Source organism: Macaca fascicularis, chromosome 1, assembly GCF_037993035.2.
Source record: "Macaca fascicularis isolate 582-1 chromosome 1, T2T-MFA8v1.1".
Lineage (NCBI taxonomy): Eukaryota > Metazoa > Chordata > Mammalia > Primates > Cercopithecidae > Macaca > Macaca fascicularis.
Genome location: NC_088375.1, coordinates 195,687,767 through 195,713,361, shown reverse-complemented (window position 1 = coordinate 195,713,361; position 25,595 = coordinate 195,687,767). Strand labels below are relative to the sequence as shown.

General features: G+C 42.9%; 1 protein-coding gene across 16 annotated transcripts in view; it reads left to right on the top strand.

Moving 5' to 3' along the window:
• The window catches only part of LOC101867430 (microtubule actin crosslinking factor 1), a 386,272-nt gene that overhangs the window by 91,436 nt on the left and 269,241 nt on the right, over positions 1-25,595 (top strand). For 4 of the 16 annotated variants that reach the window (XM_065534032.1, XM_065534031.1, XM_074011470.1 and 1 more), the window contains exon 1: positions 12,633-13,071. The exons of 6 other annotated variants lie outside the window; for them this stretch is intronic. In XM_065534032.1, coding sequence (XP_065390104.1) covers positions 12,963-13,071 — 109 coding nt within the window. In that variant the 5' untranslated portion in view covers positions 12,633-12,962. Of the gene's footprint in view, positions 1-12,632; positions 13,072-13,170; positions 13,472-22,647; positions 23,674-25,595 lie in introns of those variants that run through there. 6 more of the 16 variants (XM_074011474.1, XM_065533988.1, XM_074011511.1 and 3 more) reach the window with 3 other exon arrangements.

The window sequence follows — 25,595 nt, the reverse complement described above, 5'->3', positions numbered from 1 at the left end:
TTTGCACTAACTCCATAGATTCATGTCTGAAGGATTAGATACTCCAGGAACATCTACTTGGAGAAAGTTTAACTACAACTGTTGTCCATTTTTTGTTTAATGTGCCAGTCACTAATCAAAAAACCAGATGCTGTCATTTTCCTCATCCACTACTTGGGGCACCTAAGGGTGGATGGACAGATACTTAAGAGGCTGCCTCCTCCATCTGAGATTGGGCTTTTCATCAGGGCTGTGCCGCACAGTGTGATGCTGTGTGATAGCAGATGGCTCTGCTTCATGCCCATTACTTTTTGTTTTATCCAAAGTAGAAGCTGTGGTCCCCGGATTTTAGAGAGTAAGGGTTTATCATACTCATTGGCTTTTCTGCCTTTGCCCGTTTCTGCATTGCCACCTGGCTGCCATTAGAGGGAATTCATTACAACTCTGAGTCCCTGCAGGGAGCTGAGAGGAACTATCCTTGTGTTCGGGATGGGACATGTGTTCTTAAAACTGGGCCAGGCATGGTGGCTCCCAGCACTTTGGGAGGCCGAAGCAGGTGGATCACTTGAGTCCAGGAGTTTGAGACCAGCCTGGCCAACATGGTGAAACTCCGTTTATATTAAAAATACAAAAATTAGCTGGGTGTGGTGGTGTATGCCTGTAATTCCAGCTACTCAGGAGGCTGAGGCACAATAATTGCTTGAACCTGGGAAGTGGAGGCTGCAGTGAGCCGATATCTCACCACTGCACACCAGCCTGGGCGACAGAGCAAAACTCTGTCTCAAAAACAGAAAAAAAACAAAAAACTTAAAACGGTTACCCAGATCTCCTTTTATGACTTGTTCAGTCAGAGGCAGCTGGGAGGATGCACGCTGGGGAAGCATTACTCACCAGGCACACACAGTGGCCCTGACTGCTGGCAAGTAGTCTGGGCTGTGTTAAGAGTGAGTCACCTCGGGGAATGGAAAAATTGCAAGGTACTGAGGGTAGGAGTTGTGTGCCAGTGACTGCTCCTTCTCTGTCTGCTATTTTCTCTATAAGGACTCATCACAAAACCATAAATACTGGCGATCCTGTTGAGGCAGTTGAAGCCAACCAACTTTATGGTGATAATGTTTCCCATGAAAGGAATGAGCTGACTGGACATAGCATTGTTGCCTTCTATGTTACAGGTGTATATAGATTTTGATACAAGCTTGTACTTGTATAATGAAAGTTCCATATGTGAGAATTTTATTAGAATAAAAGCAACACAGGGTTTTCTTTGTTGTTTAAACTCAGTCTTCTGTGTCTATCTATCTTTGTCCAGTAGGGGTCACTGAGGGTTAGGCTGTCAATAAGAGAAACTCACTAATCTAATGATAGATGAGCCGGATTCCTTGTCTGTTGTGACATCTTTGTACATTCAGTACTATCTTTTTTTTTTTTTTTAATATATATTAGAGCAGAAACAAAAGGCATGAACTTGTATTAAGAACTTTATGGGCGAAGCACAGTGGCTCATGTCTGTAACCCCTGCACTTTGGGAGGCTGAGGTGGATGGATATCATCTGAGGTCAGGAGTTCGAGACCAGCCTGGCCAACATGGTGAAACCCTGTCTCTACCAAAAATGCAAAAAATTAGACAGGCGTGGTGGTGCACACCTGTAATCCCAGCTACTTGGGAGGCTGAGGCAGGAGATTCGCTTGAACCCGGGAGGCAGAGGTTGCAGTGAACCAAGATTACGCCATTGCACTCTAATCTGGGCAACAAGAGTGAAATTCCGTCTCCAAAAAAAAAAAAAAAAAATATATATATATATATATTTCTGGACAAAAATAACAATCCTGAGCAAGATTCTGGAATAGTGCCCATAGACATGGCTTCTTTTCTTCATATCATTTTTTTCTCTATTTCTTTAAGATGTTGGCTACCAGAGTTTCCTGGAAAAAGCTTACTAGATAGATACTATTTTACTGGGGAAAAGGGTCGAAATTCCAGAGACAGGGATTACTTAAAATGGTAATATGGCTGTTGAGTTGACTAGATATTCTTGTCCTTTCCCTTTTTGAAGCAATGCTGTTGAAGCCTAATTTGATTTAGTCATTGAGCTGGTTGGTGTCTTAGAGCTGTTCAATACCACGCATGTTACTTTCACTTACCTTCTTGCGTTCACCACTGAAGATGACTTGATGCCCTGCTAGGAGGCAGATTCTCTTGTATAGTAATCATAATAAAAAGAGTTGGCATTAATGAGTCGATGTTTAATGCTTTCTAAATAGTTAATGCTTACTGTGTGCCAAATATATTATGCATTTTCTCACTTAATCCTCACTATAACACTGTGAAGAGGTAATTTTATTATCCCCATTTGACACGAAATAACTATGGATTAAAGAGATTAAGTAATTCATTTAGAGATATACAACTAGAGATTGTGAAATTAGAATTTGAATATAGGTTTGGCTCACAAATTATATTTACAGCCCTGGTCAGAGAGAGAGAGAGAGAGAGAGAGAGAGAGAGAGAGAGGCACTTGGGTTTAAGAGTGAGTTTTCTGTTTTCTTTTTTTTTTGAGACAGAGTTTCATTTTTGTTGCCCAGGCTGGGGTGCAATGGCGTGATCTCAGCTCACTGCAACCTCCGCCTTCTGGGTTCAGGTGATTCTCTTGCCTCAGCCTCTCAAGTAGCTGGGATTACAGGCATGCCCGGGGAATTCTGTATTTTTAATAGAGATGGGGTTTCACCATATTGGTCAGGCTGCTCTCAAACTCCTGACCTCAGGTGATCCACTCACCTCATCCTCCCAAAGTGCTGGGATTACAGGCGTGAGCCACCGCACCTGGACAAGAGTGAGTTTTCTAAGTGCTGTACTGGAACATCTCTCACTTTATTTTCTGCCCCTCCTCCTTAGTGTTACTTTCCCTTTTCTTTCTTAAGGGTAAGACCTTCAATTGCTGAGCTTGATAAGAAGGCCATCTAGAGTTTAGATGCTGGGCAGAATCCGTATCTGGAGGGATTTCCAGAAGTGGAATTTCTTTTCTTTTCTTTTTTTTTTTTTTTTTTTTGAGACAGAGTCTTGTTCTGTTTCCCAGGCTGGAGTACAGTGGTGCGATCTTGGCTCACTACAGCCTCCACCTCCCGGACTCAAGAGATTCTTCTGACTCAGCCTCCCAGGTAGCTGGGACTATAGGCACATGCCATCATACCCGGCTAATTGTTGTATTTTTTAGTAGAGATTGGTGGCCAGGCTGGTCTTGAACTCCTGACCTTAGGTGATCCACCCACCTCAGCCTCTTAATGTGCTGGGATTACAGGCGTGAGCCACCACACCCAGCCAAAAGTGGAATTCCTTTCTCCCTGCCCTGCCCTCCCCTCCCCTCTCTATTGTCTTTCTCTGCTGTCTAGGCTAGAGTGCAGTGGTGTGATCATAGCTCACTGTGGCCTGAAATTCCTGGGCTGGAGTAATTCTCCTGCGTCAGCCTCCCAAGTAGCTAGAACTACAGGTGTGTAACCACTGTGCCTGACTCAGTGTTATTATGTTTTGGAGAGATGGGGTCTTGCTATGTTGCCCAGAGTGGTCTTGAACTCCTGTCCTCAGGCAGTCCTCCTGCCTCAGCTTCTCAAAGCACTGGGATTACAGGGGTGAGCCACTGCTCCCAGCCAAGCAGTGTAATTTCTGAATTAATAAACTAGCTTCCTTCCAGCTCCAAGAAAAAGCAAAACTTGTGTTCTTGGAGACATTTTTTTCTTTTAAATTCCCAGGTAGATTTGGAAGTTCACTGTTAAATGTGGTTCGACACCCTTGTTAGTGTATGTTACCTACTGGGTCTCTCTAGAAGAGCATTTTGAGTTATTTCTGCCGTAAGATGAATGGTTTTCCAGGCACTTGTTCTCGGTTGTATGTTTTTATGGTCAAAAAGGATGCATTACCAGAAGAAATGTTTATATTTTGGGAGTATTCATAATTTATTGGGCCCAGTTTTGCCCTTTCTGGTATGCCCCCCACTTCTTGCTCTTAAGCAGTTCTCAGATCCTCTTGTTCATTTATTAGTTTATTTGCTCATTCCACAAACAGTTATTTAGTGACTAAGATTTTATAAAGGAGAGCAGACATTTATCTAACTTCAAAAACAGTCTAGTGAGGGATTAACAGTATGTGCTCAGCTGTATTAAAAAGCACAAAGTGCTAAACTTGAGAGAAACAGAAAAAGTATAATAAAAGCTCAAGGGAGGGAGAAGTTTACTTCTCACTGGGATGGAGGGAGGGACTGGAGATAATTCTCTGGAAGTACTGGATTTAAGCTGGTCTATAGAAACAGGATTTTAATATCCGGAGATGGTAAGGAAAAATATGCCAGGATAATGAGGGAAATATTGTGAAGCCAGAGAGTTTTGGATTTAATTTGCTGATAGGGAGAAATGTAAAGTTTTACATGTGAAAGTTTTACAAGTGAAGTTATAAATAAACATTTATTAAGCATTTAAAATGTGCCAGTCATTATGGTGAATGAGGACAGGGTTGATAAACTGGAGACTGAGATTAGACAGATTAGGTAATTTAGGTGAGGTAAGTTATCAGTTGCCAAGGTTTTGTACAGTCTGAGCAGTATTCATAGTCTTTGTGGTCAGATGTAGTTTGTTTGCTGCTCCTCCAAATAATGACAATTATAACCAGTAATTATTGAGCACATATTGAGCACCTGAAACACATTAACTCATTCATCCTTACAACTCTGAGACAGGTGCTATCATTATCATCATTTTACAGATGAGGAAATTGACATTCCATGAAGTTAAGTAACTTGCCCAAAGATGCTAAATATGATGTATACATAGTAGTCTGGATTTAAACCAGGCAGACTAGGCTTATAATTCCCATGCTACTATAATACTCATGGCATCTAGGTTTACAAAGCAGTAAATGTGGAGATTTTCCTTACTTTGTTGTATTCAGTGACACTTGTGTATGTAGAATGTTCTTTGTAGACATTTTGGGCCTTTGCAAGTTGTCTCAATACCACATTGCCAAACCTTAGAGGCAGAGTCATGGATGTCTCCTAATTAAGTTATCTGAAGCCCACATCCTCTGCCTGTCTTCAGTTAGATGCCTAGTGTACTCATGGGAGGGGACAGATGACAAGAGTTTCAGGGCCAGGCTTTGATGTCTGCATCATGCCATTTCCAGAAACCCAAGGTTTTCAGTCCTATCAGTTATGTGCTATTCCCTCTACCAAATTTATAATCTTAGGTATATTTGTTGTATTTTTAAAAAGCCTTCTCTCTTTGTAAGCATTATTTTTCTAGATTTTGTTTTTTTATTTATGGTGTAACTTAAATTTTTAGTCTGAATCTGCTAAAGTTATGATGCTTGTGGATATCAATTATTTTGAGACCAAGTAAATCTCAATGACATTTGAATAAAACGTCTAGCATACCTTTGCACAGGCTGTTTTTGCTTGCAAACATTAAAGTAATTCTGGGATGTTGCCTTGTGTTGAGATTTCTTGTGGGTAACAGTTAGGGGAGACCATCCCAAATTCCTGTGGGTAATCCCGAAGAGGGGCAGATCTAAAATCTTAATGAAGTTCTTAGTCTGTCTTCTACAAGGCTTCTTTCATGGTTTGGGGCCTTGCCCGTTGGCTGTTTGTAAGGGATATCCTGGGGGGTGCTAAATGTGACTTTAAAAGGACTGTTCTTTGTATAATAAATGATCTCTTAAAAAGAAAACTAGTCACGCCCTCCTGCCAGCCTCTAACCACTTCCTATAAATGACAGCACACAGATCTTAGTTTCACTACGTGAAAAATTATTTTATTTTCATGAAAGCAGTTCTCCTCTGCTTCTGTCCTCCTTCCATCATACATATTATACACACACTCACACACACACACACACAAGCTGCAAATAGGCAAACTTTTTACCTGTCATATCAAGGTATAACATGCCATGTTTTGATGATCTTATGAGAATAAATTACTTTGGTTATCTTTCATTGTCTTCTCTAATAATAAAGGTAGGTTCAGAACATATCTTGGTATTTGAGTGCTTTGGATTTTTTCCCCCAAATTTCCTAGGTGTTTTTGAATGGCACAAACATGGTATATGATTTTCTAATTACTGGTGCCAGAAGCTCTTATAACAGCTTTATAATGGCTTCAGGTAGCAAATAGGGCAGAGAAATGGCTTTCACTTTGGGAAATGAAAATATGGTGAAGGTATTTGTAAGACTGAAAAGATGGTTGTGGTGGCTTATGCCTGTAATCCCAGCACTTTGGGAGGCAGAGGCGGGAGGGTCGCTCTTAAGGCCAGGAGTTTGAGACTAGCCTGGTCTACATAGTGAGACCCCATCTTCAAAAAAAATTAAAAAATTATGGCCAGCATGGTGGTGCATGTTTATAGTCCCAGCTCCTCGGGAGGCTAAACCAGGAGGATCACTTGAGCCTAGGAGTTCAAGGCTGTAGTGAGCTATGATCACACCACTGCATTCTGGCCTGGGCGACAGCGCGAGACCCTGTTTCGAAAAACATGGTTGAGAAATGGTGGACAGATGCCAAGTGAAGTGGCTCACGTCTATAATCCCTTCACTTTGGTAGGCCGAGGCAGGCAGATCACTTGAGCCCAGGAGTTCGAGACCAGCCTGGGAAACATGGCAAAACCCCATCTCTGCAAAAAACACAAAAATTAGCCAGACGTGGTGGCACGTGCCTGTAGTCCCAGCTACTCGGGAGGCAGAGGTGGGAGGATCACTTGAGCCCGGTAGTTTGAGGCTGCAGCAAGCTATGATTGTGCCACTGCATTCCAGCTTGGACTACAGAGTAAGACCCTGTCTCAAGAAATGGTGATAGAAATAGCACTAGCAGGCTGGGTGCGGTGGCTCATGCCTGTAATCCCAGCACTTTGGGAGGCTGAGGCGGGTGGATCACTTGAAGTCAGGAGTTGGACTGACCAACATGGCGAAACTCTGACTCTACTAAAAATACAAAAATTAGCTGGGTGTGGCATGGTGGCACACACCTGTAGTCACAGCTATTGGGGAGGCTGAGGCAGGAGACTTGCTTGAACCAGGGAGGTAGAGGTTGCAAAGATCGGAGCATCACTGTCGCCAGCCTAGGCGACAGAGCGAGACTCTGTCTTAAGACAAAAATAAAAATAAAAAGGAAGAAACAGCACTAGCAATTAATATATTCTGTTGTTGAGATTCTTTTCTTAAAGCCAGGTGGAACTATTGTATAAATAAGTCTTGTAAAGAGGAAGTATAAACACCTCAAGTTGCTTAACCTAAAGTTAGTGTACTTATTTTGACAGATTTTTTTTTTTTTTTGAGATGGAGTCTCGCCCTGTCGCCCAGGCTGGAGTGCAGTGGCATTATCTCGGCTCACTGCAAGCTCCGCCTCCTGGGTTCACGCCATTCTCCTGTCTCAGCCTCCCGAGTAGCTGGACTATAGGTGCTCGCCACCATGCCTGGCTGATGTTTTGTATTTTTAGTGGAGACGGGGTTTCACCATGTTAGCCAGGATGGTCTCGATCTCCTGACCTTGTGATCCACCCGCCTTGGCCTCCCAAAGTGCTGGGATTATAGGCGTGAGCCACCGCGCCTGGCCTATTTTGACAGAATTTTTTAGGAAAGGGATAAAATATATTGATTTGGAATCAGGCATATAAAAGTTCAGACATGGGCCAGGCACAGTGGCTCACGCCTGTAATCCCAACACTTTGGGAGGCCAAGGCAGGAGGATTGCTTGATTCCATGAGTTTGAGACCAACCTGGGCTGTAACAGTAAGATTCTGTCTCTACAGAAAAAAAAGAAAGAGAAAGAGAGAAAGAGCTCAGATGTCAGCTCATCTTCTTTCTTGGATGACCTTGGCAAAATAACTTGAATTTCTGGAGCCTCACGTGCTTGATTTATAAAATGGAGTAATAATAAATAGTTCCCAGGGATATTGCAGGGATCAAATGAAATAACAGATGTAAAGATGCTTTATAGTAGATGCTTAATAAATTTTAGTTTCCCTTCCTAGCAAGTCCACCTTCTTTGACCATCACAGCCCAGGAGCTTCTTCACTTCTCCACAGCAAGGGATGTGTTATAGTCATCTTGGTGTCCATAGTATCTGGCACAATGATCTGCATCTTTTAATGGAATGAATGAAGTGCTCTGTTTCAGAAGAGATGGAGCTCCAGCTTAGTCTCCACTGGACTACATCATCAATTTTTCCTTTCTAGTTCTTATTCCCTTCAGCAAACACTATTACATTTCACATGTCAAGAAGAATTCTCTATTGACCCTACATTACTCTCTCTGCTCCCCTTTACAGCTAAGTTCCTTGAAAGAGTTATTTTTCCCTGTCCCTGATTCTTCTCCTCCCATTCATTAGTTCTTGAATTGCTCCAGTCAGGCTTTTTCTCTACCATGCCATCAAAACTGCCCTTGTTAGAGTCACCAGTAACCACCTCCACATTGCTAAATTCAATGGTCAATTCTCAATCCTCAACTTGACATATTAATAGCTCTTACATGGTTAATTTTTACTTTTTAGAACACTTTCACCTCTCTTCTGGGACAGTTTACTCTTTTGGTTCTCCCTCTAATACACTGAATCCTCTTTTTTAGCCCCTTTTTGTTGTTCTTCCTCTTCCCTAGCTAATGTTGAAAGGTTTCCAGGACTTAGTCCTTGAACTTGATCTTTTCTCTATGTTTACGCCCTGAATGATGCCATCTAGTCTCCTGGCTCTAAAATTCCAGCCTGGGCCAGGCACGGTGGCTCACACCTGTAATCCCAGCACTTTGGGAGGCCGAGGCGGGTGGATCGCCTGAGATCAGGGGTTTGAGACCAGCCTGCCCAACATGGCAAAACCGTGTCTCTACTAAAAATACAAAAATTAGCCGGGCATGATGGTGGGCACCTGTAATCACAGCTACTTGGGAGGCTGAGGCAGGAGAATCACTTGAACCCGGTAGGTGGAGGTTGCAGTGAGCCAAGATAGTGCCACTGCACTGTAGTCTGGGTGACAGAGCTAGACTCCATCTCAGAGGGGGGAAAAAATCCAGGCTGGGTCTCTCCCTGAACTCTAGATTCATATATTCAATTGTCTATTCAAAGTTCCACTTGAGGGGTGGGCATGGTGGCTCAAGCCTGTAATCCCAGCACTTTAGGAGACCAAGGAAGGAGGATCACATGAGGCCAGGAGTTTGAGACCAGCCTGGGCAACATGGCGAAACCCGGGTCTTTAGGCATTTCAAACCTAATATATTCAAAAGGACATTTCTACCCTGTTCCCCAAAAAACAAACAACCACAGCCACCAATGAACCACAACCCTCTGCATCTCTGGTACCAATCTTCCCCATCTCAGGAAATAGCAGTCTGTCCTTTCAACCTTTCAATTTCTCAGGCCAACACTTTGGAGTTATTTTTTATTCTTTCCCTGCTCATTCCACAACCAATGTATAAGCAAATCCAGATGATTCCTTCTTTGTAATTATTACAGAATTTGAACACATTTTACCAACTCTGTTGCTGCATTCTGGCTCCACCCATCATTTTGTAGCCACCAATTTTCACTTGAATTATTATACTGGCATTATAGCTGGTTTCCTTGTACTCACTCTTATCTCACAGTAGTATGATCTCAACATAGGAACAAGAGCGATCCTTTTTTTGGTTGTTGTTGTTGTTGTTGTTGTTTTTTGAGATGGAATCTTGCTCTGTCGCCCAGGCTGGAGTGGCGCGATCTTGGCTCACTCCAACCTCCACCTCCCGGATTCAAGTGATTCTCCTGCCCCAGCCTCCTGAGTAGCTGGGACTACAGGCGCGTGCCACCATGCTTATTTTTTGTATTTTTAGTAGAGACATGGTTTCACTGTGTTAGTCAGAATGGTCTCAATCTCTTGACCTCACGATCCACCCGCCTCGGCCTCCCAAAGTGCTGGGATTACAGGCGTGATTGACTGTGCCCGGCTGAGCAATCCTTTTAAAACCTAAGTTAAATCATGTTACTATCTCACACAAAGCCCTCCAATGGCTTCCCGTTTCACCTAGAATAAAAGCCAAAGGTTTTACAATGATCTGTGCAACCATAGGTGATCTGAACTCGTCTCTGGCCTCCTCTCCTGATACTCTTTCCTTTCATCTTTCAGGTCCAGCCATTCTAGGTTCTTTGGTGTTCCCTGAACATAACAAACATACTTCTGCCTCAGGGACTTTGCACTTGTTCTTCTTTGGCTTATCCATTCTCCAGATAGCCATGTGACTTGTTTGCTCATATTTATCTGCTCAGATGTCACCTTATTAGAAGAGCCTTCTCTGACCATCATATATATATATAAAAGCGTAAACTTGACCGGGCGCAGTGGCTCATGCGTGTAATCCCAGCACTTTGGGAGGCCAAGGCAGTTGGATCACGAGGTCAGGAGTTCGAGACCAGCCTGCCCAATACGGTGAAACCCCGTCTCTACTGAAAATACAAAAATTAGCTAGGTGTGGTGGTACGTGCCTGTAGTCACAGCTGCTCGGGAGACTGAGGGAGGAGAATCACTTGAACCCAGGAGGTGGATGTTGCAGTGAGCCGAGATCACACCACTGCACTCCAGCCTGGGCAACAGAGCAAGACTCTGTCTCAAAAAAAAAAAAAAGTAAACTTTCCCCTATTGACATTGACTCTCCATCTCCTCTTCGTCTCCTTTAGTATTCTCCATAGCATTTATGTGACAAGCTATGTATTTACCTGTTTATATTTCTTTTCTATCTTCTCCTACTAGTATGTAAGTTCTATCAGAGCAAGGTCTTTGTTTTGTTTACTACTATTGTTTCTGGTACCTGGAACATGACCTGGCACATAGTATGAAGTAAATATTTGATGAGTGAAATGTGGGTTAGCACAAAATTGTAGATGATCTTATTGCCAGAGTTAAAAGTTCCCATTGTATTAGTGCTCCCATCAAAGGCCCTTTATTATTTTTCTGGGTAGTAGATTATTCACATCTAAAACTCTTTCCTTGTGCCTCAACAAGCTCTAAGAAAAAGCAAAAGGAAAATAAATAAATAAAGATTTCACATAGAAAAAAAATAAAACCCTTCGCTACTATTGGAAAAAAATAAACGACATATATAAAGCAATTTTCATTTTTTAAAGCTTGTGAGACTATAGCATCTTTATATCATAGTGTAATAGGTACTCTATAAATAAATAAACAGGGTCTCACTTTGTCTCAAATAAAAAGGCTGGAGTGCAGTGGCATGATCATGGCTTGCTGCACCCTTGATTCCTGGGCTCAAGCCATCTTCCCACCTCAGCCTCCCCAGTAGCTGGGACTATACACACATGCCACCACATCTGGCTAAATTTTAAAAATTTTTTGTAGAAATGGGGTCCCACTGTGTTACCCAGTCTGCTCCTGAACTCCTGGGCTCAAGTGATCTTCCTGCCTCAGCCTCCTGAAATGCAGGGATTACAAGCACGAGCCACTGCATCTGGCCTGATTTAGTCAGTTTGGACAAATGTATACAGTCATGGAACCACCCCCACAATCAACATAAGGAACATTTCCATCATCCCCTATAGTTCTTTTGTGATCCTTTTACTCAATTTCCTTCCCTCACTCTCAGCCTCTTCAATTTCTAGTTGTATAGTTTAGCTTTTCTAGAAAGTTATATAAATGGAATCACATGGCATGTAGCCTTTTGTGTTTGGCTTTTTTCATGTAGCATAATAGTTTTGAGAATCGTCTGTGTTGTTGTATGTATCAGTAGTTTTGTTCTATTTTATTGCAGAATATGTAGTCCGTTATATGGATGTACAATTTGTTTATACGTTTACCAGTTGATGGACATTTAGGTTGTTTCTAGTTTTTTATATTATGAATAATGCTGCTGTAAACATTCATATACAGGTCTTTGTGCGGACATACGTTTCTGTTTCTCTTGGATAGATACCTAGGAGTGAGATTGCTGGGACCTCTGGTCTAAGGCAGGGCACAGTGGCACACGCCTGTAATCCCAGCACCTTTGGAGGCCTCTGAGGCGAGATGATTGCTTGAGGTCAGGAGTTTGAGACCAGGCTGGCCAACATGGTGAAACCCCATCTCTACTAAAAATACAAAAATTAGCTGGGTGTGGTGGCATGCGCCTGTAATCCCAGCTACTCAGGAGGCTGAGGCAGGAGAATTGCTTCAACCTGGGAGGCAGAGGTTGCAGTGAACCAAGATCGTGCCTTCTGAAGTGCTGGGATTATAGGCGTGAACCACCACACCCAGCCAGATGGATTTTTTTAACCCTTGAAAAGTACTGCCTAAATGAGCAGTTTGCTCTCCTTGCTGATCTTCATCACATCTAGGTGTCAGGTCTGCTTCATGGGAGCTTGCCCTGTGTGTATCCTCCCCGGACTGATGTTCAGGCCCCTTGCTTCTCCTCCCGGGTTGTGGGTGTATGGAGGGGTTGCCGTCTGACAACTCCAGGATACTTGTAGTGCTCATACATCCTCTTGTACTTTGCTTCCTCCCCGCAAGAGGTTCCCTAGTGCTTCTGTGACTTTTTTCTTCTGGCTACATCCTGAAGTCTGGCCTTCCAGGCGGGTTGGGAATGGAAAGTTAAGTGTGACGTCCTCTGACACCCTCCCTTCTTGTAGAAGGGTCTGAGGTTTGTTTATTTAAGCTGAGCAGAGGATGCCAAAGATAGCGGTTTGAGTCAGCTTGACACTGACTTAGGCGCTCCTTTTCACTCTCCTTGTTCCTTCTTCCCTTTCCCCTCCCCCACTGGCCAGTTGTTTCCTGGGCTTTGTCTGAGCTACACTGTACAGTTTTAGTCCCAGTCTACTAGTGCCTGCTGAAAAACAGTCAGAGGCGAGATGGAGGAGAAGCTGCCAGGAAGTTTCTGACAACACTAAGCTCCGGCCTCTGCCTCTGTGCTGATAGTACAGGACAGCAGTAACCTCAGGAGAAAGGCATCCAGAGGCCTGCGCTGAGCTTGTGGCTAACTCAAGAGAGGAGAAAGGACGGGCCTGGAAATGCCCTTCTTAGATTCATCTTATTTACCACCAACCATCTTTATTTTGACTCACGTTCTTGGAGTTGCTGGTGTTCTATACTGGAAGAGGCATACCAGAGGTAGAGCAGGTAACTAACTGGTATCCAGTTATTCTTTAAATCTACTGTGGGACTTTTGAGGGTGGGGTGAATGACAGAGGTCTTCCCAGTTGCTTTCCTTAAAGGGCCAGTACGTCTTTCAGCTGGGGTGCTGTCAGACTTAAGTGTGTGTGTGTGAGTATAATGAAGAAGCTGGTCTGCCCTGGGGCCACTTTGGGATAGAGGGGGTGCTCTTTACAGTGAGTCTGTCTGGAGAGTGCTAGTTAGATGAGGTGATGACTGGGCCCGAAACTGAAGGGAAGTGGCTACTATGCTGACTTAGTCTTTCGTCGGAGAACTGAGCTCTTTCTTTACTTTCTCAATCTCGGAGTGGTTTATTGGACCCTTGTTTTTAACTGAAAACATACAGTAACTCTGTACCCTCCTCCAGGTATGTATTTGGGTTGGAGAAGTTTCTGTTAACTTGGTGTGTTTTGGGGTGAGAAAAGGCAGAGGAGGAAGGGTCAGTCAGCGGAAGGGGTCAGTCCTTGCCAAGGGGCATCCTGGAACACTGGGTGTCTGTGTTCTCTTTGATATCATTGATACTATTCCTACACAGTTTGGCTGTGTGTATGCGAATTATCTTGTTCAATGCAAGGAAGTTAATAATCCCTCTCTTTCCTAGGGAATCAGGCTTTGATAATTAAAAATTGGTTGGTTTTTTTTTTTTTTTTTGTAATGGCACCAGAGCCCTCATTCTTCCCATATTGCTATTAGTTATATTCTGTTGACTTCTAAACACTCAGAGCAGGGATCAGCCCTGAGTTTGGCTAATTCTGAGTCTCCATAGTTGAGGATTCATCTGGTCTAACTTTTACTGGAGTATACCCTTGGGTCTCATTGCCTTCAGTACTCTCATTGTGATGGGCTCACTACCTTCAAACTAAGGTATGTAGACACTTTTTATAGTGTATCTTACAAGTCAAGGTGGAGGTTTGATGGCTTATTATTTAGCTTTCTATTAAAAGTTCACAAACGCCTGACAGAATTAGAATTAGATTCAGTCATTCCCCAGTGTCCTTTCCAGTAAGTCCCAGAAAAGCTTTTGACTAAATATTCAGATCCTAGTGTGCGTCTATATCAGCAAAAACAAAGACAGACATTTTAGAAGTATGTTTGATTGTGTGGTGGTGTTTTTAAAAAAGCCACCTCAAAGTGGCTTTCCTGTATTTGAACTTAGAAAGAAAGAGATAGGCAGGCTTAAGTTGTTTGGTCCTATTTACTATTTCACATGTAATGAGAAAATAAATATAATATCATTTAGGTGGAGGCTGCTGCTTTTCTTTCCTTGTGCATTATGGTAATGTCATTTCTAAACATTAAATAACTAATAATTAGTTGTTAATATTTTTAAAGTTTATCTTCAGTATAGGACTTTTATGGAACTTAAGAGCTATCACTCTGCATTTTAAGTGAGTTCTTTTTTATGTTTAGAAATATTAATTTCACAAACAGCCATAAAGTAATTGAAATAAAAAGATACATTGTAAAAGGTTTTTATTTCTATGAAACAACTTTGATTCTAATACCAAATAGATATATTGGAAATGTGCTTTGTTCGCTTTATCTGTAAAATGAGAGATGTCTTTTTTCAATTGGAGACTATGGATTCCAAATCTTCCGTGGAGTTTCTTAGGAGATTCTGTACCCATTTTATTATAATTGCAATTTTAAGATGCATTTCATTTATTTAAAAATAATATGTACACTCTAAGTACTTGCCAGTTGGACATCACAGAATAAAGTTGTTCCACCATCTCTGTGTATATATTTGTACTGTTAGTAAATGTACCCTTGATTAAAAACACGAAGATTGTTTCTTCTGATCTAGCCTTTTTTTTTTTTTAATTGGAATTACGTACACTATTGCAGAGCAAATTATAGAACATAGGTCCTGTGCCTAATAATAGTAATAATAATGATTCAGGCAAAGCTCAGTTGTATGAGCTCAGGTGTTAACTGAACATAATAGTGAAGTGGGTAACTCATCTCTAGGTAGTAATATTGTAGTACTGGTTTAGTGTGTGTACCAGAAGTTTCTGTTCTTTTGTCTCACTTTTCTATTTGTGTTTACATATTATGAAGAATGTTCATAGTTTTGTTTTGTTTTTTTCTTTCTTTCTTTTTTGGAGACGGAGTTTTGCTCTTGTTGCCCAGACTGGAGTGCAGTGGTGCGCAGTACTGGCTCATCGCAAGCTCCGCCTCCCGGGTTCAAGTGATTCTCCTGCCTCAGCCTCCCAAGTAGCTGGGAATACAGGCATGTGCCACCACAGCCGGCTAATTTTGTATTTTTAGTAGAGACGGAGTTTCTCCATGTTGGTCAGGCTCATCTCGAACTCCTGACCTCAGGTGATCCCCCACCTTGGCCTCTTAAAGTGCTGGGATTACAGGTGTGAGCCACTGCACCTGGCCAAAGAATGTTCATAGTTTTAAATACTGAAGGTAACTGGCTTTGAAACAAATATTTGTGCTGTTCTTTCAGGCTCTCGTCTCAATTTATTTGAATAATGTCCTGAGATTATTAGGCAAACTGTGAAGCTGTTATTTGTTTCTATTTATTTGTGTGAATCACTTCTAAAAAATTGATTCTCGTCTTTGACCATACCACCCTGAACATGCCCAGTCTCATCTAAAAATTGATTCTCTGCAATAAAACACAACATAGAAATAAACCAGATGCTGGCTGGGCGCAGCGGCTCATACCTGTAATTCCAGCACTTTGGGAGGCCGAGGCGGGTGGATCACCTGAGGTCAGGAGTTCAAGACCAGCCTGGTCAACATGGTGAAACTCCATCTCTACTAAAAATACAAAAATTAGCTGGTGTGATGGCAGGTGCCTGTAATCCCAGCTACTTGAGAGGCTGAGGCAGGAGTTGCTTGAACTCAGGAGGTGGAGGTTGCAGTGAGCTGTGATCACACCACTGCACTCCAGCCTGGGCAACAGAATGAGAGTCCGTCTCAAAACAACAACAACAAAAAGAAATATAGCTGGGCGTGGTGGCTCACGCCTGTAATCCCAGCACTTTGGGAGGCCAAGGTGGGTGGATCACAAGGTCAGGAGATCGAGACCATCCTGGCTAACTCGGTGAAACCCCATCTCTATTAAATATACAAAAAATTAGCCGGGCACGGTGGCAGGCAACTGTAGTCCCAGCTACTCGGGAGGCTAAGGCAGGAGAATGGCATGAACACAGGAGGCGGAGCTTGCAGTAAGCCGAGATTGCGCCACCGCACTCCAGCCTGGGCAACAGAGTGAGACTCCGTCTCAAAAAAAAAAAAAAAAAAAAAAAGAAAGTTTTTGTTTTGTTTTGTTTTTTATTAAATCTACTCCCTTCCTGTTTCACGGGTTTTATTTCCTATCTTGGCCTTATAAGCATCCAGGACTCCAGCGTCATTTAAAAACTCACAGCTCTGCTATGGATGCTTGTCCTTTAGGGTAAGTAGTTACTACCTCTGGAAAGCCTTCCTTGACTGAAATACGAGTTCCTATTCTGTGCTCCAGTAGCACTCTGTTAATACTACTTATTCAAACCTGTATTGTCATCTTGCTTAGCTTCCCCTTCTCTCCTTACTAAGTAAAACAGGGACTCTTCTTTTTTTTCTTTTTTTTTCTTTCTTTTCTTTTTGAAACTGAGTCTCGCTTTGTTGCCCAGGCTGGAGTGCAGTGGCATGATGTTGGTTCACTGCAAATTCTGCCATCCGAGTTCAAGCAATTCGCCTGGGATTACAGGTGAAAACAGGGACTCTTACTCATCTCAGTATTTCCAGTGTCTGAGGCAAAATAGATGTCAGTAAATATGGCCGTGTGCAGTGGCTCACACCTGTAATCCCAGCACTTTGGGAGGCTGAGGTGGTGGATCACCTGAGGTCGGGAGTTCGAGACCAGCCTGACCAACATGGAGAAACCCTGTCTCTACTAAAAAATACAAAATTAGCAGGGTGTGGTGGCGCATGCCTGTAATCCCAGCTACTGGGGAGGTGGAGGTTGTGGTGAGCTGAGATCTCACCATTCCACTCCAGCCTGGGCAACAAGAGTGAAACTCCATCTAAAAAAAAAAGTCAGTAAATATTAACTTGAATAAATAAAAAAGTAAAGATGGCACTAGCTGTAAACTGTAGCAGGAACCACGCCATGTTCATTTGTTTATTAAGAGGGTTTGGTTTAGTTTAATGTGTGATCTAAAATGGATGCTTGGTATAGGTTAATTAGATGATATAGAGTTGCCCTGTGTTTTAGTTTAATCTCACATTGTGATAGTATAAGCAGGAAAAGAGCTTTATGTTTTTTTTCCTCTCTAGGGTCTTGTTTTCTTTACCTGTAAAATGAAGGAGTTGGATAATATGATCTCTTAAAGTTTTCTCCATTTCCAACATCCCACTAGGAAGAATAGCCATAATCCTGGATCCAAACTATATGAAGTACAATCTAAGATTGCATTCCATCACCTCCCCATCTTGGCTTTTTTAATTTAAAGCAGTTCCCTTTATCATACTATTGGGTTATATTAAACCTAAGATCAATTATAAAATGGCCAAACCTTGTACATGAATTGTCTCCCTTGCAATCGCTGCTATGCCTTTGGTTGTCTTGAACTTCAGCATAAGACTTATAGGTATCCTAGAGCCAGGCTTGGTGGCTCACGCCTGTAATCCTAGCACTTTGGGAGGTGAAGGCATGGGGACCACTTGAGGTTAAGGAATTTGAGACCAGCTTGGCCAACATGGTGAAACCCCATCTCTATCAAAAAATTAAAAAATTAGCTGGGTGTGGTGGTGTGCGCCTGTAATCCCAGCTAGTCGGGAAGCTGAGGTAGGAGAATCACTTGAACCCGGGAGGCAGAGGTTGCAGTGAGCCAAGATTGCACCACTGCATTCCAGCCTGGGCAACAGAGTGAGACTCCATCTCAGGAGAAAAAAAAAAGACCTACAGGTATCCTAGTTAAATTTTGTCCTGTGAGATTTGTTGCAGACTTCTAAACTTTTTAGATTTCTTTGAGCTTTAATTCTTCCATGTATGGCAATAGCTGTGTGTTCTTCATTTATGTTATCTACAAATTAGGTAAGCACATAATAGGGACTCAAATATTTGAATAAATGGTCATATATCTAACATATCTTTGCTCAAATAACTAAAGCATTAGAATGTTTAATCAAGGTATAGTCTTAGTCTTTCCCTTTCTTTTCCTTTTTTTTTTTCTTTTAAAGAAACAAGGTTTTGCTATGTTGCCCAGCCTGGACTTGAATTCCTGGGCTCAAGCCTCCTCCCACCTTAGCCTCCCAAGTAGCTGGGACTGTAGGCACCCTCTACCATGCCTGGCTCTTTTCCTTTCCTTTGCATTTTCTTTTTCTTTTTCTTTTTCTTTTTTTTTTTTTTGAGACGGAGTCTCGCTCTGTCGCCCAGGCTGGAGTGCAGTGATACCGGCATTACTGCAAGCTCCGCCTCCCGGGTTCACACCATTCTCCTGCCTCAGCCTCCCAAGTAGCTGGGACTATAGGCGCCCGCCACCACGCCTGGCTAATTTTTTTGTATTTTTAGTAGAGATGGGATTTCACCATATTAGCCAGGATGGTCTCGATCTCCTGACCTCGTAGTCCGCCTGCCTCGGTCTCCCAAAGTGCTGGGATTACACGTGTGAGCCACCGCGCCCGGCCTGCATTTTTTGTTTTCTTAAAGATTTGTACAGTGTAGTAGAAAGACCACTTAACTTGGAATCAGAAGATCTAGGCTCTAAGCCCTTGCTCTTCTGCTTACTACTATGTAATGCTGGACTGGTCACTTCCTCTGGTCTTCAAATTTCTAGGCTGTTTGAGAAGAAAAAAGACTAAGATCTCTAACTTTCTGTGATTCTGATTCAGTTCGATCATCTGGCTTGTTCTTGGAAGTCATATGGAATTGTGGTTGAGAGCAGGTTGAGAGTCTGGAGTCAGATTGCCTGTGTTTTTATCCTAGTTCTGCCACTACTGGCTGAGTGACATTAGTCTATCTGGGCCTCTGTTTCCTCATCTGCAAAATGGGTTTAATTATGCTGCTTGGTTGTTTTTACTTATTTTCTTCTTCTTGTTGTTCTTTTTTTTTTTTTTTCCCTTTTTTCTTTTTTTTGTGAGATAGAGTGTTGCTTTGTCGCCCAGGCTGGAGTGCAGTGGCATGATCTCAGCCCACTGCAACCTCTGCCTTCTGGGTTCAAGCGATTCTCCTGCCTCAGCCTCCCAGGTAGCTGGGATTTCAGGTGTCTGCCACCACGCCCAGTTAATTTTTGTATTTTTAGTAGAGGTGGGGTTTTACCATGTTGGCCAGGCTGGACTTGAATTCCTGACCTCAAGTGATCCGTCCAGAACTCCTGACCTCAAGAGGTCCGTCCATCTTGGCCTTTCAGAGTTCTGGGACTGCATGCATGAGCCATAACGCCCGGCCTTGACTTAGTTCTTAGAACACATTCTGCATGTGGTAAGGAATATGTGATTATTTGCCATCATTATTAGAATTTTTTCACATAAGATATCATTGAAGACATAGTACTTTCCTGTGAGCTATTGGAATGAAACAGTAATTGTCCTTATTTTTTAATTTTTTAAATTAAAAAAAATTTTCATATATAGAGACAGGCTTTCTCCATGTTGCCCACGCTGGTCTCGAACTCCTGGACTCAAGCAATCCTCCATGTCGTCCTCCCAAAGTGCTGGGATTACAGGCGTGAGCCACCAGCGCCCGGCCTGTCTTTATAGTTAGTAATTAAGAACTGTGACATGCCAGGTGTGGTGGCTCACGCCTGTAATCCCAACATTTTGGGAGGCTGAGGCGGGCGGATCATGAGGTCAGGAGTTCAAAACCAGCCTGGCCAAGATGGTGAAACCCTGTCTCTACTAAAAATACAAAAACTAGCCAGGCGCTGTCATGGGCACCTGTAATCCCAGCTACTTGGGAAGCTGAGGCAGGAGAATCGCTTGAACCCGGGAGGCAGAGGTTGCAGTGAGCCGAGATTGTGCCACTGCACTCTAGCGTGGGCAACAGAGCAAGACTCTGTCTCAAAAAAAAAAGAAAAAAAGAAAAAGAAATGTGACAGAAGCCAATACAGGGGTATATAAAAAGTAGGTGATATATTATGATCACTGTCTTATACGTTAGAAAGAAAGATGTTTGTGTCTTTTATATCCTTAATAGTGGGTGATTTGGGCATTTTAGGAAAGAGATTAAGTATATACCTTCAGTTTTCTTTGTTTCTGTGAGAAAGCCAGTAGCTGTCAATTCTCAGGTAACTTCTGACCACATGTGGAAATACTGGCCTGAACCTCTTCCCTCCACTCACCCTTTTTAAGATCTGCAGCTAGCAGCCAGATTCACTTTTTCCTACCTTTAACAGGAAATGACAAAAGGTTGGGGAAAAAAGAAGGGGAATGGCTTGGAGGACTCTACTGGCCCATCTCCTCTGGATAATTAAGAGCTGACTGACCTATTCAAAGTCCTCTCCTCCATTGCAACAGAACTTGCCCCCTTTTTGAGGCTCAGGACCTCTTGGGAACTTGAAGGGAAGGGCCTGTCTCCTGTAGGTAGACTGATCTTGTCCCCACGACTCTACCCTACTTTTCTCAATCTGCAGTGCCGTTAGGGGAAATAGGTTTTGCTTGAGTGCCAGGGAATTGAGGAGATGGCAGATTTTGGTTCACTGTCCTCCAGCTTCACCCAGTAATTATTATTTTAATTTTTAGATAATGTGAATTCAGTATTTCTAGAAGTTGCCACATGTGCTCATTTTGGATGTGTCCTAAATCTCTAGTCAACTAGAGTTAAGTATTTTTTTATTTTATTTTTTTTGAGATATAGTCTTATTCTGTCACCTTGGCTGGAGTGCAGTGGTGCAATCTCGGCTCACAGCAATCTCTGCCTCTGGAGTTCAAGTGATTCTCGTGCCTCAGCCTCCCAGGTAGCTGGAATTACAGGCATGTGCCACCATGCCCGCCTAATTTTTGTATTTTTTAGTAGAGGTGGAGTTTCGCCATGTTGGCCAGAGTGTCTGCAGCTCCTGACCTCAAGCGATCTGCCCACCTTGGCCTCCCAAAGTGCCAGCATTACAGGTGTGAGCCACTGTGCCTGGCCGAGTTAAATGTTTTTATTTCTTACCCTTCCCAAGAATATTTCACCTTCTTACATATACAACTCCTGTACCTTAGTGCTTATTCTGCTTTAGGTCCTTCTCAGAGACAGCAGAGTATAACAGGAAGCACAACTTTGGAACTGGACAGACGGACGTGTAATCTTGGTCAAGTTATTTAACCTTTTAAAGTCCTAGCATTTTTATCTCTAAAATGGAAATGATAATACCTTTCTTGGAGAATTGTTGTTGGGGTTAAATGAAATGATATTTAAAATTTTTAGTGCATTAACTGTGAACTAACAGTTACAGTAAATGTTCAGTTAATTTTAGCTTAGAGTATTCAGTGCCTTCTAAATGTGATAGAGATTGGGTTATGAAGACAAGAGTCCCTACACTCAGAGAATTTATTTTTTTATTTTTTATTTTTGAGAGAGTCTCACTCTGTGGTCCAGGCTGGAGTGCAGTGGTGCAATCTCGGCTCACTGCAACCTCCACCTCCCGGGTTCAAGCAGTTCTCTCACCTCAGCCTCCCAAATAGCTGGGATTACAGGCATGTGGCACCAAGCCCAGCTAATTTTTTTTGTATTTTAGTTAGAGACGGGGTTTTACCATGTTGGCCCCAGGGTGGTCTCGAACTCCTGAGCTCAGGCAATTTACCTGCCTCGGCCTCCTAAAGTGCTAGGATTACAGACGTGAGCCACTGCACTCAGTCTCACTCAGGGAATTTAAATCTGATAAAAGAAGAGGTTACTAAATATGAGTCAGGAAATGTTCATTCCTTTTTTTCTCTCTTCCCTATTTCTTATGCATTCCTTTTCCCAGTATAAGGCAAATTCTAGGAGGACCCTTCCTCTCCAAGGCTAAAAAGAGTCTTATAAGAGGGACAAACTGAGTACAATTGTCACAGGTTATCGGGGTGACTGAGAGCTTAGTCTAGGCGGGATAAAGTCAGCTGTGAGAACCGTTATTAGTAAGCAGTAACCAGGATTATTAGCAGTTTGTAGGTGGGAGGGATACCCACTTGGGAGTGAAGTTGTCAAGCAACTGAGGCAGGTCATAGGGCTTGTTTAAACTGAATGGCCTGCTAGGCAAGCTTGCATTTACTTGTTTTCATTTGTAGTCTTTCGGGCTAATCTCTGGAAACTTGCTTTCCTACGTGCTGCCCCTCCTCCCTGCCTGCCTTCAGGACAGGATTGAAAGCAGCATTAGCCTGAAGAAGTCGTTCTATTTAGGGAGCTAGAGCAGAGGGCCAGTGATTAGGCCCTTATCTGCAACGGGGCCTTTTTGAGTGTTGTGGGGCCAGGGCCGCAGTGTCTGTCCTGACACCCACAGAGGCTGGACTTCTCTGTCCCCTGGTTGGGTCAGAACTGGGAAGAACCAATAGAAGGGCCAGGCCAGCTGAATGAAAAAGCCCTTCATTGTGTTTCTTCAGCATTCCAGTGTCTGGTACAATTAGCCAAGACTCAGAAAACAAGTTGGACAAACAAGCAGGCAGCCTTCTACTGATGGATAAAAGGATTTCTGGCACAGCTGAGTTAAGTGCACTGACTGTAAAGACAGAGTAGGAGGCTCTGGGAAGAAGAAGGGGACTTTGGAATGCCATTCCTGGCTTTGAGGGGAAAGAATGGAGCAACAAGCAAACGGTATTTTTGAAGCTGATAAAATCTGCTGTGATAATCTACCTGGGAGGCTGGCTGAGGCGAGGCTGGCTGAGGTGGGGCTACTCTGTAAAGTACATGGAATCATTGGGGAGTGACTGTGACTCTTCCCTTTGGGCAGCTGTAAGTGCGGGGAACGGAAACTCTCTTTGGAATCTAGGGATCTGTTTGCAGTGGACAGTGAGTGTATGAGCTTGCTCCATTATAGTCTCTCCCATCATGAGACCTTCTCAGTTGGTTAACACTTTATGTGTACTTCTGCCTGAGAAGAGGCACACCTGAGGAGCAAGTTGTTGGGCAATGGATGCACTGTTCCTGACTTGGCAGCAAACCACTTAGCTCACTAGCTCTCCTGCAACTACGATTCCCCAGATTACAAGCTTCTGCTCTGCAAATGGAGGGTAACTCAAAGACCAGTTTCTACCTACTCGGGCTTACTCACTTCATACCTTGACTGGACTTTTGCATATGGAGCTCTCCCTCTGTGTGCTCTAATTGGTCTGGAAACACTGAGCCGGTGATACTTTTGAACAGCGTGCTATGTGCCTGAGACATGGACCCAATTTTTGGAAGTGCCCTAAGGAGGAGCTTCCTCTCTGACCTCAAGGGAAGAAGGAGGTCAGTAGGAAGTGGTGGGTGGAGCCACTTCTCTGTTCTGCTGTCTCCTCTCTACACCTCGCAGCCCTTTTTCAGGAGCTGTGAAGGGTGCACAGGCCACTAGCTGGAGGTCCTTTGGTACCCCCTCCTTTTAGGTGGGGTCAGCAGGCACAGGGGCGCCATGTGGCCGAGTTATCAAGATGAGCACGAGTTCAACGCCCACCTGGTTTGTCGCATGTGCTGTATGGGTTAGTATGTGAAGTTTTTTTTTTTCCTTGTCTGGGCCTGAGGATCCCAAATAGCCCTTGCTCTCATTGACTCATAGGAATGCATGGACTTTGAAGCCTTGTGGTGTTACAACCTTTGGGCTTGTTAAAATGTGCAGTGGAATAGATTGGGGTGCCCTACTTCCCCGGGGAACTTCTTAAGCTTGCAGTAACTGGCAGTTAAGAGCCCAAGCTTTGGGTGTAGGATTTTTTTATAGAGACTGAATTCATACTTATGCTTCTGCCTGTATCAGGAAACCACTCTTAAGGTATGTTGCATAGTGCTGAAAGTCCAGAGTGTATTTTTAGCAGAAGTTGGTTGGTTACGGAGTCCACCTCTGAGCAGACTGGGGGGGGATGGGTGGTAGGAGGGAGGAGTCATGGCCTCTGTTTCCTCTTTGGGGTTTAGCGCTAGTTCTTTTACACTTTACTCCGCCAGCTGTGACAGAGAGAGAAAAAGACTCAAAGATGATCTGGGGACAAGGACCTAAATAAGAGAGGCTAGGGGAAGAGTCATGTTAGCTGTGACTTAGATCTCTCTTGATAAGGCATCATTAAATAATGATTGTTTAAGTAATGTCCTGTGGCCTTGAACAAGTGACTTAACCTTTTTGGCCGTAGGTTTCCATGGTTTCAAAATTGTAGGGTATACACACTGGCGCTAGACTGAGAGACATCAATTCTCTGTAAAATAAAAAAAAAAAAAAGATAAAGAAAATATAGTATGTCTTTCATAAAGCTAAACTTGAAAGAATTGTTTTTTATTCTGAAATTGTCTTTCCTACTTTTTAATGTTAAAATATCCTTTATTTTATGAGAGAATTGTTATTATGTGGTAGTGTGTTTTTAAGATATTCCTACTTAGCAAAATGAAAAGTTGACAGCTGTTAGGCTTTCTGATTTATTGTGGAACATGTATTGGTCTATGAAATCTAAGTTTGGGAACCCCTGGTTTGGTAATCTGCTGTCTTTTGATTTTATACTTTGAGGCTCTAACAAGGAGCAAAATTGTGACCCAAACAGGCAGATTTTCATTAAAATATAAGTAACTCGTTGTTTGATAAAGAGAAGACCTTAGAAAAATCTCAGAGAAGGAGAGCAACAGAACTAGGGTTCTGATCAGTGTCCTGACTCCTAGGCTAGTGCTTCCAAGTAGGTGCTTTTTGAGGGAAAAAAGCTGATACAGCAATAATGCTTGGGGCACAGGAGGGGCAGTTTTAGTGGTCTACTTTTTTATCTTTCCTGTATCATTGAGATGTCTTCCCTGGGACCTACAAGAAAGAATTGCCTGTATCTAAAAGTGCTTGGAGATAAACATACAGCAAAAGGGCCTTTCCTGTAACCAACAGAGAAGTATAGGAAAGTCCAAAACCTTTACTGAAAGTTTCAGGGCAAAAATATAATATAGCCCCGTCTCCCACAATCCCACATAATCCCCTAAAGGCATTGTAGCCTAATAGCTAAGAAAATGGGCTTGGCATCAACTGTCTACATGGGGTTCCTACTCCACCACTTAACATCAAAACCAACTGGGAACATTGCTTAACCTTTCTCTAGCTTGGTTTCCTCATTTTTTATTTTTCTTTTTTTCATATCACTATAAAATAAAATCACTTGTATAGGGAGAATGGATGAAGATTAGCAGTAGATTTTCATGTTATATACTTTTCACTTTATATTACTGCTGTAACTACCAGCTAGCATTTATTAACTTATGTGTGAGAAACCAGGCTAAGTGCTTTCATATCATATACTCCTCACAATCACTCCATGATTTAGGGTCTGTTTTGTTTTATTTTATTTTAGAGGTGGAGTCTTACTCTTGCTCAGGCTGGAGTGCAGCGGCATGATCTTGGCTCACTGCAACCTCCACCTCAGGGGCTCCAGCGATTCTCCTGCCTCAA